The sequence below is a fragment of the Dunckerocampus dactyliophorus genome, chromosome 6 (assembly GCF_027744805.1).
Source record: "Dunckerocampus dactyliophorus isolate RoL2022-P2 chromosome 6, RoL_Ddac_1.1, whole genome shotgun sequence".
Lineage (NCBI taxonomy): Eukaryota > Metazoa > Chordata > Actinopteri > Syngnathiformes > Syngnathidae > Dunckerocampus > Dunckerocampus dactyliophorus.
The window spans coordinates 26,639,499-26,656,760 of record NC_072824.1 but is presented as its reverse complement, the minus strand read 5'-3'; the positions used below and the strand labels follow the sequence as shown (position 1 = coordinate 26,656,760).

Sequence of the window (17,262 nt, the reverse complement as noted above, 5' to 3'; positions counted from 1 at the left end):
GGCATCTTCTGTCTGGAACTTCATTTTTGTAAACTTCCCATGCCATCTATCTCCAAATGTTCTCAGTTGGATTTAGACCAGGGGAACACGCAGGTTGGTCCAAAAGAGTGACATCATTCCTCTGGACCAAGTCTTTTGTTATGCAGGAATTGTGAATTGCAGTGTTGACATGTTGACAAATCTGCCCCTGCACAACCTGAAGCTCCGTTGTTCCAATGAAGGAAAAAGCACCCCAGATCATGATGGCGCCTCCTCCACTGTGCCAGGTGGGATCTCCTTGTCATGCCAGTAACGTTAGAAGCCGTCAGGACCTCAAGGTTAAATTATTTCTCATCAGAGAATGAAACTTCAATATCCCATGTTTGGTGCTCTCATGCAAATTCACAACAGGCAAGTTTGTGGTTTTGAAGGAAACGAGGCCTTTGAAGACATTTTTTAAAAGCCTTCTCACACAAATGCCATCTGATGGTTAATGGACCGCACTCTGCACAAGTAACAACCTTCATTTGGGCCGAGGATCGTCTTGTGTCTTGTAAGACAGCCAATCGGCAGAGCTTGCACACACACCTTTGTTGAACGTGGCTCATTGTAGAAATAAACAAAACCCAGCAGGAGCCAATCACCACCACCATAGGGACAACAACAGAGGCAGCTGAAAGAATCATTGCTGCACTCCAGCAGCCATGGCCAATGAAATGCTTTGCTGGGAAGAAATGTGTGGTGGAAACCGTTAAAATTTTTGTTTACTCTAAACTCGTTATTGGTACTTTTATGTATATTTCTTACCTACCTTTTGAGTGTTAAGTTGCTGTGTGATGATTTTCACATTATTTCTAAGATGACACCGTTAGTCAGACTGTTATATTGAGTAGTCACCTCCTACGAGTTCACTTGCACTTTGTGTTGCATTTTTATATGCAGTAAAAGCACTTTATAAATAAAGTTTGATTTGTATAACTTTTTTTTTTTTTATATAAATATCAAAGGACAGCCTGACCACGCTGACGGAAATAGACAGGTAGATAACACAAAAACAGTGGGCTGGCATATTAATGCTACACCAAATAAGGAACTTACTACTTACTATACTACCTGCCACTTATGTATAATGGAATAGTTTGGGGTTTTTTAGTAGCTGATTGGTGTACTGTAGAGGGTAACAATGTTGGCACTTGGCACAGGGTTTGTTTTTTTTAACAATACTGGCCCTCACAGTGTCTGCCAAGAAAAATTCTGGCTGGTCAAGTCCCCACTGAAGGCCCAGATTGGGATTGTCAAGTCCCCACTGAAGGCCCAGGTACCAAATGCACCACCCGTCACTGATAACTAAACAGCAACATAAATGATTAGCAGTAGCAGCTACAACTGTCGTCATTATTTAAACTTTTATAATTTGTAGTTTTTGTTTCAATTTGCGGGAAAAAGTTCAACAGTTAAAAGCATCTTGCTACTGTACCTCAGCCGAGGTTATGGGTATGTCCGCGTTCGTGACGTCAGACTATGCTTCCTCTACAGAAGGTGGGATTTAACTTAGCATGCATCTTAGATTGCGGCAGAAATCCCAATACAGTCATTTGTGTAGCATGAACACAAGCCTGTGGTGTTGTCCACTCCAGCGACGACAGAGAGAGAGATTATGATGAAATCGTTTCACAAAAGTAGCAGATTTGCTGTCAGCCTGTATCCTCTGAAGCCATTTCCGGGTTTATCCACGCTGCAAGGCGTTATTTTAAAAAAAATGCCAGAGTGCGAGCTCCAGAGTGCCAGCTGAAACGGTATAAAAACCTTTGCGGATTTGTAAAACACGTGGGCAGGGCCTCGCTCTGCATATTCGCCTCTGATTTTTCAATTATTGAAATATTCTGTCTCTGAGCTGAATCAACAACCAAGATAATGTTGAGATGATGTACTGGAGGTCTTCATTTCATAAAGCACTCACACTCCGTTACAAATATTCCACTAAGAAAACATTTCACCGTCTGTCTTCTGCTTTCTTGTTTTCCTGTCTACTTGGGAGCATTATTTGAGTCATTCATCTCCCTGATGACTTGTATTCTTCCATCAACTTGCAAAACTTGTATTTGTGAACTTCTTGTATAAATGTAACAAATCAGACGACGTGAGCACATGCTCAGAAACACAAATTTTCCTCTGTATTACTATGTACTCAATGCCCCTACCTCTCTCCTGGGCCCTTTAATAATAGATGATCTCCAGCATAACAGAAGGACTCTGCCTGCTCCACATCTCCATTATTCCTCCCTGTTTTCTCACGACGACATTGTCGCCATTGTCAACATGCACTGATCACTGCATCTTCATGTTCTGAATGGGTTCAGCTCGTAGGCACCATAATGGAAGGATACGCAAATTACACTAAACACATTAAATGGGGGAGGAGGGCTTAAGACAGCGGAACCTCGGTGAGCGTGTTTTTTGGTTAGTGTACAATATGGCACGCATTGTCCAAAGGGCATGTAAGTGCCCCCTTTTCGTATCTGTTTTTTCTCATAATATTACAAGTTTTTTCATGTAAATTTACGACTTTATTCTCGTAAATTGACAATTTTAATCTCTAAATTTGAGATTGTTTTAATACTTCGTAACAGGCATTGCCTGAGACAGCTATGAAAAGGGGGGATTTATGTGACCTTGGGCATATGGAGGGGGCAGGGTAAGGAAGGCGAAAGCGAGATGGGCTAGATCTGCTAATCTGTTTGTGCTCAACTGCTCTGTTTTGCTGCCACGTTATCAATAAATTCTTGCCTGAAGCAAGAGGAAAATTTCCTTTCTTCCTGAAGAACTATGCTCTATTTTCCCTCCGACACATATGACACGATTAGATATAATATCACGACTTTGTTCTTCATGAATTTACAACTTTATTCTCATAATGTTATGACTTTATTCTCTCAAATTTACGACTTTATTTCTCATAAATTTACAGCTTTTTTTCCCGTAAATTGATGACTTTATTCTCGTAAATTTATGACGTTATGCTCGAAATCTCAGATTTTTTTTTTTCAATGTGGCCCTAATACTCGTACGTCGTAGAAAAAATCCTGAACCCACCCTAAAATAAAAATAAAATGTTCAAAAAAGGAATCACAGTCATGAGTAGCTGCACCATTCTTGTTAATCTCCTGAAAAATTGGTTTGGGCATTGGTGCCAGTGTTTCCAGGAGGCTAGTGGAATGTTGTCCCATTTGGTCAAGATGGCTTCATAGAGGAATAAATTGTCCCCCTCCCATTTCTTCTTTTTGCATGTTGAAGCTCTACTTAAAACTTCTTAAAGATCCAACAGTGCAATGTAAATTCTTGCAATTTTTCCAACTGGGCTTAAAATTTTGATCAGGAGTGCACTACACAGTGGAACATCTTAACAGGAACGTATGTATTTCCAATCCCAATCATCACAGACGCCCAAAATGAGGCATCTCAACTTAAAAGCAGGAGTGCAGAAGAGAGCAGTAATTATTAATGTTGTTTTTACAGTGACATTATGGTGAACCATCCAATCTACCCTACAAGGCGTGTCTGTCACAGTTCATACAAGAACACGAAGAAATCAAACTAGGAGGAGACTAACTGCTACAAACATTTTTAAAGAATTTCTTTTTGAGACGGTCTTATTTTCGCAGACAAGCGCCAATTAGATTTTGTTGACAGAGGAAAGAGGTTTGATGTTGTTCCAGTGAATGAGTGATATTGGCGCACAGCTCATAGACCTTGCATCTCTGAGACCGTATGAGGCAACTGCTTAGTATTGATTTATTGGCTAGTGAATTTAAAGAGTTCAAGCTTTGACAGTCTATATGATGCAGATTTGCCGCTAAACATCTTCCAGTCTCATCAGTCTGTGTCCCTCCTTCCTTCCACCAGGAGGCCTGTCTGCAGGGCAACCTAATAGCAAACTGCCTGGAGCAGCTTTCGGACCCCCATCCCCTTCTTCGCCAGTGGGTGGCCATATGCCTGGGACGCATCTGGCAGAACTTTGACCCGGCACGATGGTGTGGAGTTCGAGATAGCGCGCACGAGAAGCTCTACATCTTGTTGTCTGATCCAATCCCTGAGGTGAGAGCTTATTGCGAGGGCTAATGCGTTTGAAACAGCTGGAGATGTACTTAGTTCTTCTTGAAGTCGGGGAAAAAAGATAATGTTAGCACTTAAGTACAATTTTTAATGCTTTAATTAAACTTTTGTTAAAACGCTAATGCTCATTGAACAAACAGCAAAGATCTGTACATTTTCACATTTACGGTAACTGTCACAATCTCCTCTTTACTTCCATACCAAGGTCATCCATGTAGACCTTGTACATGCAGAGAAAGTTTTGTTTTTTTGGTTTTTTTTTGGATGTCTTTTTCTAGCCAGCCTCTCCAGAGGTTTTAAGCCTGTGTTTCTAACGTTAACACGGCAAAGAACCAATGTACTGAAGCGAAGGGAGTGTGAATTGAGGGCTGTGAATCGATATGTTGCTACAGGTGAGGTGTGCAGCCGTCTTTGCTCTCGGTACATTTGTGGGAAACTCTGCTGAGAGGACGGACCATTCCACCACCATCGACCACAATGTGGCCATGATGCTTGCCCAGCTCATCAACGATGGCAGTCCTGTGGTCCGCAAGGTTGTTATATAGACACACACAAACACATGTATACACAATCTGACCACAGTTTTTTTTTTTCATCCGATTTAAAAAGAAAAGTTGTTAAATATGCGGTTATATTTGAACCTTGACATAATATATTTGTATATTTGAATCCCAAGGTCATATACTTACTGTTACATCACATAAATACAGTACAAGCTTGTTGTCTTTCATACATCTGTGCGCCACTGATAGATAACATTCAAATAAATAGATTGGTTTTTCATTATATAATTATTTGTCACTTTATTTTCCAAACTTAAGATTTTTATTTGAAGTATAGACGTTTCTTAGAAGGGATTTTGATCCACTCTTTATAGTTACTCTCCAAATAAAGGTTTTGAGTCTGTCCCTTGGCAACTCAAAGTTTCAGTTAACCCCAACAGCTTTTTTTATGGCCTTAAGGTCTGGTGACTGATTCAGCCGGGCAACTATCTTCAATGATCTGGCTGAGGCTGGCAGGTTCTCATCCAAGATTCTGTGGCAGTGGTTCCCAAACTTTTTACAGTCATGTATTCCTTCGGACATTTGATGTACCCCGAGCCATGTACTCCCTACTGCTGCACACTTAAAAAACGTAAACCATTTTTACATTTCATTAAATTGAAATATTAAACATGATGAATTGGTTAATTAATTGTATAGTAAGTAATTTTGGTTCAAAAATTTGTATTGTGCATGGTCAAATTTTGATAGAAGTTTGTACATGAGCACTGATGAGGAGATAAGATGTGAATTTGTCTTGGAGATGACTAAAGTATCAAAGTATTCGTCCTACATATCTTTTATTTCAGCCGGATGTTGGGATCCTTCCCTTTGGCTGGTTGAACTGTCCACTTGCAATCACTATGATTTAAATTTGCATTAATTTGATACCAAAATGAAAGAGAAACTTCAACAAACATGATAAAGCAGTATTCAACGTACAAAAATATGGACAAGCAGTGATAAAACCTAATTTTCAGGGGAATCTCCACTCTCTCATCCTGACACACACATACGTTGACAGGTTTTCACAGTGCGGGGATTGGAACACAAATATAAGTTAAACCTTCAAGATGAAACACTCTTAATACACAACATAATCATCAATCTAACTTACTTATTCATTCATATAACTTGCACAGAGCAATGAATAACTTCATGCCGCGTCTCCTTCCTTCTTTCTGCTATGACTGTGTGCTCTGTGCTATGAGGCGTTCAGGTGCACTCGTAATTGTGAGTGTAAATGTTAATTGTTTTTCATTGTTATTCATGTCCCCCCATGGAGCTGCAGAATTAATTGATTAACTGTTACTTTGTATTTCTTCCATTTATGAAGGATGGCACCAATAGTGGTCTCTTTGTCACCAATCTTCTTGTTGATGGTCTTGTGGTCTATTCGAGTTTTGTACAGTTCTACAGTCTTGCCCCTGAGGTCATTTGACCTGGAGAGGTTTGAATGGAAGAGACTGTTTCTGTGACAGGTGTCTTTTGTCCACATAATGAGTTGCGATTAGGGACAGGAGTAATTTGTGTGTTTAATGGACACATAACCAGTCTGTGGGGAGCCGGAATGCTTGCTGATTGGTCGGGATCAAATTGTGACTTATTTCTCTCCATGTAGTACAAACAAATTTATAACCTTTATTTCATTTTACTTTTCTGGATTTTTTTTTTTTTTTTTTTTACATTCTTTCTGTTGAAATAAATGTACCATAAAATGTTAATGGCTGTTCATATGTTTGTAAGGGTGTAAACTAAAATCCAATTAAATACTTATTTCCCCGCTGTTCATTGTATTTTTATGTTTGCCAGGAGTTGGTGGTAGCACTGAGTCATCTGGTGGTCCAGTATGAAAGCAACTTCTGTACTGTTGCCATTCAGTTCATAGAAGAGGAGAAGAACTACACAGTGCCGTCACCAGCCAACACAGCAGGTACCCACCCACCAGTCTCACACGGGTTCACTCACGGGTGAGGGTGTCATGCTGACTGTATACCTTTGTGATAGGACACTCAAAAGGGCATTGAATTTGGCATTCGTGGGCATCTGAGCACATTTAGGCTATGAAACGATACCTGCATATACTGTATGTATATTATTTTGCTATGTAAAAATTGCACTGAATCATAAATGTTTTTATCTTTTGACATGACAACCACTCCAGAATGTTTCCTACAAATCACCTCATGAGTCCAAGTCCAGCACAAAGCTCCATTGACACATTTTAACACATTTAACATGTTTTTATAGCGTAAGTTTGGAAAGGTCATCATATATTTAGTGAATTTACAGTATTAAGGTGTATGGTTGAAAAGCTTGTTGAAAGCACACAAAATATCACATTCACACGCCACACTCGCCTCTCAGGTTTGAAGTGTCAAAGGCAGCCAGTGATCTTGTCTCACTCTTATGGCCCAGTGCTCTTAAAGCACATGTAGGAAATATCCTGCCTGAACACATACCTGTTCACAGGATGATCTGTGATCACCCTTTCTAATACCCCCTCTCTCATAGCCAGCTGTCAAGGAGGAAGCTGTTGCCCTGTGTTCCTCCTCTTGTGCATTGAACAGAAGGCACAGACAAAACATTCCATGTCTTGTTAGTCCTTTTGCACTCAGTATGGGACATAAAATTGCAAGTAAAGACCAGCACTTTCGCTGACCTTGCAGAAAAAATTGGCTTGTCACTTGTTTGGCTATTAGTATTGCTTTTAATGTTTGGGTTAGTGCAAAGTGTCGTCACAGCAAACAAAGAAATATAACAGCCGCTGATGGCTGGCTCATCTAACCAACAGAAGATGGAAGCATTAGGACAATTAATCCAGTTCCCCACGGACTGTCAGTTCATTTTATTTTAGTTTCTGTATAGCGCCAGACCAAAAAAAGCTTTTTAAGGATACCTTTTCACAGAGGAGTTCTAAAGATTGCTCTGTTAAACAAAGGAGTGTTTTCTTATTTACCATGTCATTTCTGTCTCTACATTGTCACATTTCCAGTACATCATCTTCTCTCTGTATTACATGCGGCGGAGCGATCGCATTCACATATACTATAGACAGATAGACAGACACTTTATTGATCTCCAAGAGAAATTCCCATATACGTACATACTGTATATACATATATGTTTTTAGAAACTAAAACTAATCTCCAAGAGAAATTCACATATACATACATACTGTATATACATATATGTTTTTAAAAACTAAAACTAAAAGAGGTCATGATGCAACTCATTTGGCTTCAGAGCAATTTTAAAGCCATAAAAACGGCCACTAGGTGGCCAAAGTGCATTTGATAAGAGCTTGGCAGAAACACACGACAGGAAGAGGAAGTGGGAGAGCATGGTGGAGTGTAGTGTACAGAAGGTTGCACATTGTACAGACATTTTAAGGCATGCACACACATGCGCACGCACGTGCACACGCATAGTTCAGTTCCAAATGTGGAAATTGTAAATACTTCATGGTGTCATATTTGTAAATAAATTGTTATTTTGATGTTGTGGTATAGCTGTTTAGCTCTTTGAGCTGTCACAAAAGCAAAAAATATTTGTGTCAAAGTGAAGGTTTTGCTTGAAATGTATCTTTTCTCAAAAAGCTAGTTTTCTCCTATTTCTAGTCGGGAACCGATATTTTCTTGAAACGTACCTATTTTCTACTGCTGATTACCAAAGAACGGAAGAAGGTAGAAATAAGCTTTTTTTCTGATGAAAGACGGGAGTCTGATCTTTCTTTTGATAGTTTCCATTTTTATATCACCGTAGAACACAATATTCTGGGGTTGTCTTTTGAAAAATGTCTGGCATTGAATGAGTTAGTCAAGTTTGTGAAACGGAACCGTGGAGGAGCGATTTCAGTACTACAGTCTGCTACACTATACGCCTGAGCGTGTTTGTGCTGTAATCGTGACCATCCGCCCACTCCCCCCAATGTGTATTGTAGATCAGGGGTCACTAACTGGGGCCGAACCGGGAAGCGGGAAGCTTTCAGGTGCAATGATCAAAAAAGAAAATACACTTTAAAAAAAATTACTTTTGAAAATAACTACATTGAATTTTATGTAAATATGTATACATTTTGGAAAAATTGCCATTATTTTATAATAAAAAAAAGTATACAGTTACAAATCTCATAGCTTTTCATGTGTATGTTGTTGTGAGCGGCCCTTGAACACACCATTGTTCGTGTGCTAACTTTCTCCCACGCTGCACAGATAGACTACTCCGCTGTAATTTTACCGTTTTGCTTTTCACCTTAATGCTGATACTATGTGGGAATGCATAAAGGTAAGTTTTGATGTTGTTATCGAGTGCATATTTGTTGGTGCACAACCTCAAGTTCATTCATGGTAGCACACTGCCTTTTACCGCACACATCAAACAGCGACGTATTAATCTCCTCTCTGAAAAACAAACTCCAGGCTCGTACTAGTGGATGGTGTATTCATTTTGTGGTTTTGATTTGATGTTGTTGCTGTCTTAGTTTTACACTATACATATTAATAAGAAACATTAGATTGCCAGTTCCGGGGATTTGTGGGAACACGAGCCGGTCCGTGGGTCAGAAAAGGTTGGGGACCGCTGTTGTAGAGGTATGATCGCATTATAAGTGGCTACACTTTACGCATGTTTGTGTCGGTGTTCGTTAGCCACCCCAAAGCTGTAAATCTAGGGGAAACATTGTATTCTTCTCCAAAGGTGCTTTGTCTTGCAGACAAGAAAGGAAGTGTATTTCATTTGCCTCACGTTCATACAAGTTATATGATTCTTCCAACGTCTAAGGCTTATTTGTTTTTGTCAATATCTAATCCAAGATGCTTCAGGTAGTGCTGGGATTATTGGTATATACCATTTAGTCAGCGTATTTGCAGTGCAAGACAGAAAAAGATGAGTTGAGCGAGAACACACACCAATCAAATGTTTACACAAAGTCACCATTATAAAGTACACTTATGTACAGGACATATATAAAGAAAGTGTCTTATTATTGTGTTGCATGGTATTTTTAGGGTACAGCTTGTATCAGCTGTGAGTTATTGACTTTGTGCCCTTTTGTTTATTCTCCTACATTTCATTCCAGAGCCTGGTAACTTGACTCCAGTGAGAGACAGCCCAGCAATCCCACGTCTGCGATCTGTAAACTCTTACACCAACATTCGTGCAGTTACCACTGCCCGCAACCTGAACAAGAGCCTACAGAACCTCAACCTCAATGAAGAGGGTAGGATCGACAGATTACATTAAAAAAAATAAAATAAATGTTATCCTTAAGAACTCGGAGCCATTTAAAGTAAAATGATGGTGGATATATAGCACAAACCAAATGGGACATTTGTGATGTTTTTTTCTAAAATACTACTAATCCATGTCAAAGGTGTGTGGTCTTACAGACATGTTACATTGTTCATGATGTAGTACGCTTCAGCATTCGCATTCCCGCAAAATTAAGATAATAGGTCAAAAAAATGATTGTTTTTGATTGTGTGAAAAACGCCTCTGTGCTTTTTCTTTCACAAAATGTGCAGGTTTTTTTTCCAGACAACACATCTCATTCACCCTAAGTTGGTAAAAATTTATCAATATGGGATAATAAGGCATAAAATGCAGCGCATAACAATGCAGCATGCATGTACGACGTAACAACGTGGTGTCAGCGTAGGATGGCGGCGCCTTGTGTGACTCAGGAAGCACCTAGCTTCTACAGTCAACTATGTTACCATCCGGCATCAAAACATGCAGCCAAGTGAACAAGTAGGGTGGATTATGTAGACGTGGCTTGGAGAAATGCCTTCTTAGGCGGGGCAACCCAGCGGCCTGCGGAGCAGTAGCGGTACGTACCATTGCTAGCCACTTTAGGGGGAGATGGCGGCAGCCCACTGCAGATAGAAGCACAGTTGTATTGCTAGCCTGACGACGAGGCTAAAAACTAAACCGTGACTCAAATTCTTTCATTGTCATTCATAAGTGGCGAGTAAGTATACATTGTCTACTTTAAATGTTTAATTTAGCAAGTGTGTGAGGCATTTTTAGGACTTAGGCCTGGATTGTGCTTTTATGCGTTTAGCTTGTTTGCTTCCTTCATTGCGAGCGAACGATGGCAATTGCAGTATTGGAGTTGAATCTAATCTAATAATTACAACAGTCACTTTTATTGCAAATGTTCATCCAAAATCTTACCTGACACACTGCCATTTTGAGGGAGCCATATCCCGGGATAGTCACACAGCGGTCACATGACAACCACTCCAAAATGTTCCCAATACGTCACTTAGGGATTACATGAGTTCAGCACAAAGCTGTATCGGCACAATTTTAGGACATTTACATGCATGTCACAATGGATTCTGTTGGGTTAAAAAAATAAGCTATTTAAAAAAAAAAAAAAGCTATTTTAATTGATGCAGGATTTTAAATCATAAGTATGCCCTGCAAATCTAGCATTTTACTAAGTAATGTCGACACATGAGTGGCTGCAGGGAATACTTTGTATGCATTACCTGAATAACAACATTGGACATTTTATTTTAGAGAGGTTATATTTGCTCAAATACTTGTATTAAGTTATCTTTCTGTAAACGTCTTCACTTTGAAGCAATATCTTGCTTGTTGTCCTGTTCAGCAGTATAGCGGAACATCATGGCCACAACAATTTTGCTGTGCAACAGGAGAGTCTGATGTGCTCCATCTGTTAAAGTTTACATGTTTATTTTCTGGCAATGCTGGCAAACAATACGAAGTCTGAAAAGTATTTATTTTTTAGGATTGCTGATATGATTTCAGCACAAATAGGATAAATACCAGCGATAATCAAGATTTTAGACTGAGAAAGTAGTGAAGAAAAAAGCTAAATCTTAAGCAGTATTAATCATTTGTACCTAATAAATGAATACCATTATATATTTTAGAAGTGTGTATCAATATATATTTATTATAGAACCTGACAGAATCATTCTTAAAGTCGGGTATTGAGTGGAGCCTACTTGTTCACACATCCCTACTGTCAAACATGGAAGTGGAAACATTCTGCTTTGGGATTGTTTCTCGGACCAAAATCCCTCCTGAGATGTGTGCAACCCTGGTGACCAACTACAAGAAACATCTGATCTCTGTGCTTTTCAACAAGGGTTTAACCAAGTATTAAAAGTCACGTTTTTGATTGGAATCAAATCCTGATAGCCCAATACAAGATCATTTATGAACTTCACTTATTTTGCAGATTTTTTTTTCTCTCCATTTCCACAATCTACTTACCTAACTTTATGGATTATTTTGTGTTGTTCTCGTTATTTAAGTTTTATTTAAGTTGTTGCTTATCATGAATATTTGACAGTAGGAGTGATTGCACTTCACCAGGCTTACACCTTCTCACACCACCAAGAGTATAAAGCAGGGGCCGGCATACTGAAAAATCAAAAGACTCAGGTTCCATTTTGATATTTTTCCAAAAATGTTCAATATTTGGCCAAAAATAGGGAGGTTTGACAATATCAGCCGATTCTGGCATAAAAATGAGATATCAGAATAATGATTGCGACACGCGAGTGATGAGATGCTCGACTGAGCAACATGTTCAGTGTGTCAAAGTTTCCCCTTTCGTTTGCAAATGTGCAATTTGCAGTGACTGTAAACTAATTGTTACATTTTGTTGTTTGCGTTGAATGCGGCTCCAACTAAATAGTTGTGCTGACTTCTAATGATTAACAGGTACCGCTGCACAAGCTTTTCAGCGACCGCAAAGCAGCTGCACATTGCACTAAACAGAATACAGAAATGTAAGAGCACAAAATGGGAAACGTCAGGAAAACTAAGGACAACCAAAACAAAAGTCCAACCATGTGGAATATGACAAAGTGCTGGTTGTGGGTTATGTGACGTGGGAGTAAGACGTCTTCCTTCAGTATTTCTAATCCAGTATCGCACCTCAGGAGGAACCACTTTCACACGCAGTGTTATGACACTTTCTCCCTAACTTTCGCCCTACCTGTGTGAATATTTATTTCTTGTGTTCTTTTACATGTTTTAGTTCCACTCTTGCATCCAAAAGTGAGTGATGCATGTGTTGCTGTGCCGCCCCATCGTTCAGGTGCACCAGCAGCGTTCTCTCCTGGAAACCTCAGCACCAGCAGCAGCGCCAGCAGCACCCTGGGAAGCCCCGACAACGACGAATACATTCTCTCCTTCGAGACCCTGGACAAAATGCGACGGGTGTCTTCCTATTCGTCACTCAACTCCCTTATAGGTAACAGTTTTGCTATAACACTGCATCCATTGACCTTTAACTTCTTAAACCCTGGGTGTTTTAGAAATAGACGTCCACAATACATCACACTACATGGATCTACATGGATCATCTTGGTATGAAAGTAAAGAGGAGACTGATGGTTATTGTAGATGCAAAAATGCATGTCTTTACTACTAGATAAGAGTAAATGAAGTTGCTTGTTCAGTGAGTTCTACCAGTAGAGGAATTATACTTGATACTGTTGGAAGGCCTTAGTGTTAGCTTTCAAACGCTGCTAAGTTGATCACATTAGTGTTTTGTTTCATGAAATTATCCATGAGATGTTTGTCTTGGTCTGCTTGCTAATTTTTTGACATTTGAAAGAGAGTTCACGCTGAGCATTGGTTCAGCGCCGACAGTAGACACTTCATAGAATGGCTTAAGACGTGAGTGAGACCTCTCGGCAGTCATACAGTTGCTTTGTATCTTAGAATTTCAGAGTGGTTTTGGGGTATAGGGAGAACTCAAAGCCACACTCATCTCCCCTGCTCTCAGGTGGCAGGCGGACACCCCATGTGCCCTGACAGCCGGATTATGCACGAGTGAGGAAAGCCATTAACTGAGCCTCAATCTGTCATCTGTATACTTGAAATGAAGCACTTTGTGTAAATCTGGATTGAAATTATATTTGTTGTTGAGCAACTCTCACAGTTTAAGTATAGCACTTGTATTCATTCTTTTCATTGACACTCAGTGACCTAACGCAACCTGGAGGCATTTGTCATCATTTTAAACTTCCTTGTTGGTTTGTTTGATCTATTGGTTGGTCTGAAGTTGTCCCCAAAACACTTTCCACACAGAAATAACAGAACTTACATTGATTTGTTTCGAGTTTTGTTATGGATAAACATATATTCGCATCTTTTAACAGAAAAGCAAGCTTAGAAGACCTAAAGGGCCTGTATAGTATACTGTGGCGGTTTAAAACAAATTGAAGCCATAAATGCTGCAGCTGCAAGAAAACAAGCAGGATAATCACAGTCTGTGGGAGTTGGAGCAGTTTCAGTCGTGATTTATTGATCCATGCATTCACTGTTTTTCTTTTCCTGCTTGCTATAATTTGTTTGTACAAATTATGCAATAACTGTAGCCAGAGTAAGAGTACATTTGCAATGTTCATCCACGCAAACACATGGTAAGGTGGATAACTTATCTGCATACTGGTTACATATTTTATTTTCTTGTTTATAGAGTCTTGCAACATTCTATAATAATCATCAAGCAGCAAGCACATAAAGTGGTTAGTAGTCAAAAAGCTGCCAAAAGCATGCAGTGGGGGAAAGTAAGTATTGGTCTCCGGTTGATTTTGTAAGTTCACCCCCTTACAAAGAGATGAACAGTCTATAATTGTATGGTAGGTTCATTGTAACGGAGAGAGGCAGAATTAATTTTTTTTAAAATCCACAATAAAAGGCCGGTTACTTGCCCATGTAACACAAATTAGTCCTGTCCCTTTCGGAAAGTATTCCATATGTACGAATATACAAGTGTGGAATCAAGCTGTGGAACGGACCGGGTAAGGAACTCAAACAGTGCGCTAAAATGAGCGATATCAAGATACAGTAGAAACAGTTGATGTTTACAAAATACAAGGAAGAACACACCTGAACCACTGTGTGCATGCAATGCTATGTCTAACCACTCTTACACTGACTACCAACTCTTCATTTCTGGTGAGTACATGGTCTGTGCTCAATCATTATCAAATTAGATTTCTGTCAACTATCTTATCAGTTATTATCAATTTATTACTCATCATTCATTTTGTAGTTTCCTTACAGTAAGTCTAAGCCTTGACTATCATTGCACTATATTGTTATATTGCCGTATCACTTTCCTAGGTATTTACAAAAGGCAAAATACAGGAGGTGAACAAATGTATTGAATATTATTAAATAAGCTTTGCTTCTTCCTATTCCTTTTTGGACATGCGGAACTGTGAATTGTGCTATGCGATGTACTCCAGTGTAACTCGTGTGCATTTTCAAGATGAATTAAACCATTAACATTACCATTAGGTCATGTCCACACAAACACGGATATTTCCAAAACCTCACATTTGCCCCTCTCTAGTGTAAAAAAACAAAACAACTCTTCATCCACACAGTGGTCTTTTAAAACTATTTCTGTCCGCACGAGTACGCTTTCACGGGCTGTCATGCGCATGCCAAAGTAATGGCGGCGCTGAAGCCATGGACTGTTAACTCAATTTTAGCCAATCAAAAGCATCGATGACGTCATTTCTGTGGACTGCACAATAACAGGCATGGCCATTTGCAGGAGAAGATACATGTGGACTGCTAGTGAAGTAGCCTTAGTTTTCAGTAGTTTATTTCACATTTGTGAGCAAAATGTATTGAATATAAAACTGAAAATGTATGAAACACATGTTCTTTATTATAATGTAGCAGATGTTGATTATCCTTACCATGCTGTGATGTGCAGTTAATTTTATCGGTCAAGACAGAAGTCCGTCAACCGTGACGCTATCATTGCTGAAATAATTCTGTGTGTCTAGCAAATTGTCCTCTCCACAAAACAGGCATTTATAAGTAAGTAAAATTTATAGTGCGCTTTTCACAGACAGCATCACAAAGTGCTTTATGGTGCATGATACAATAAAATAGTAGTGAGGATACCATATAAAATAATGAAGACAATTTAAACTGCAATAAAATTAATAAAAACAATTAAAAATGCAACAGAAACAAAGTGCAGTCGGTTTCTCGCAGCCCTGAGTCAGGAGTTTTTAAAAAATGCCTGTTTGAACAAGTGTTTCTTGAGTCTCTTCAGAGTTCGTGGACCGGAGGGACAGTGGGAGGTCATGCTAGAAGCGTGGTGCCACTGCTTTGAAAGATCTGCACCTTGCGTGCTAAAAAAGGTGTGAGGGACCATCAGCAGGTGTGAGGTAGATCTCAGGCTGTGAGCCGAGCAATGTATGCTGCGGCCTGGCCTTGTAAAGCTCGGAAAATGAGCACAAGAATTTCAAAATGAACACGGTGTGGGACAGTCAACCAATGGAGAGTTTAGAGGTCCAAGTTTAGAGATGTGCAGTTCAAGGAAGCAGTTTTTCACAAGGTGTTTGGAGTGGTGTTCAAGTGCCGTTTACTGGAGTTCAGCTAGAGGCTGTGGTTGTTAAGCCACTGCTTGATCTTTGATTGGCAGTTTGTTCAGGAACTCAGTTTTGGGTCTTAAAGGAACAGTATATCTGGATGTCATCGGTGAACAGATGATAAGAGACATCATTAAATTGCTGTATTACTATGTGACCAAGGCTGAGAACACATAACAGGAACAGGACTGGCCCCAGCACAAAGCCTTGCGGCACACCGCACGTTAGGTCAGTTGGGGCGGACTGGATGTTGTTAGTAGATACCCTGAAGCTTCTACCAGACAAGCAGGAGTGGAACCAGTTCAGTATAGGGCCAGACATCCCAACGTGGCCCCTCAGTCTGTCCATCATGATGAAATGGTTCATCGTATAAAAGGCTGCGGAGTGATCCAACGGGACCAGGATCATGGATCTCCCAGAGTCTTATTTGCAACTATTAAATGCTGGAAGTAATGGGATCTTGCCTCATTGATGATTTTATTTAGAGACATGGATCATACAAGGCACAGAATTGCTGGGCTGAAGATTCAGTAACAATCTTCTTCTTGGCCCTTAAAGGTGCAGACTTGAGCTCAGGTGGTACACACAAGTCAAGAAGCACTCCACAGTGATCACTTAGGTGGACATCCTCAACGCTTAACATTGATGACGCGTAAGCCCAGTGACAATACAAGGTCCACAGTGTCTTTTTCTGTGGGTGGGGCCAGATACATGCTTCTTTAGATTGTCAACAATGGATAAAAGTTCCACTGCTGGGTTGGATGAGTTGTCATCAATGTGCAGATTAAAATCCCCAAGAATTAAGACCTTCTCTAATTGAATTACAGTATTGATTTTAAGATTTCGCTAAAGTCATTTAAGAAAGCACTTACTGGGCCAAGGGGGTGATACATTAAACACATTGGAGGAGCCCACTTTGGTCATCTGTGATTCAAAAGGTGAAAACTCATCATAGCTCATGATTCTGCATGTGTACCTGTCCTGGTACACAGCAGCAAGACCCCCACCCTGGCGCTGGATAAGTGTTTCCACACACATCTTGCTGGAGGGGGACCGGCTTCAGGCACCTGTGCCGACCCAAGTGGGGAAGCCTGGCCGACCACCACACAGCACACCTCATCCTGGCCTGTACAACTGCCCGGTGTTCTCTTCTCTTTCTCTTCAGATTGCCTGGAGGATGTGATAGCAGCAGGTATTACTGGGAGGTGGGCGAGCAGAAAAACGGCGAAGGGAAT

The 17,262-nt window shown here is 40.0% G+C and overlaps 1 protein-coding gene across 7 annotated transcripts in view; it reads left to right on the top strand.

Annotated features, from left to right (window-relative positions):
* Positions 1-17,262, top strand: part of rptor (regulatory associated protein of MTOR, complex 1) — a 178,415-nt gene that overhangs the window by 104,040 nt on the left and 57,113 nt on the right. For all 7 annotated transcript variants that reach the window (XM_054778400.1, XM_054778398.1, XM_054778397.1 and 4 more), the window contains exons 18-22: positions 3,883-4,074; positions 4,485-4,625; positions 6,447-6,567; positions 9,715-9,855; positions 12,718-12,873. In XM_054778400.1, the coding sequence (XP_054634375.1) occupies positions 3,883-4,074; positions 4,485-4,625; positions 6,447-6,567; positions 9,715-9,855; positions 12,718-12,873 (751 nt within the window). The remainder of the gene's footprint in view (positions 1-3,882; positions 4,075-4,484; positions 4,626-6,446; positions 6,568-9,714; positions 9,856-12,717; positions 12,874-17,262) is intronic.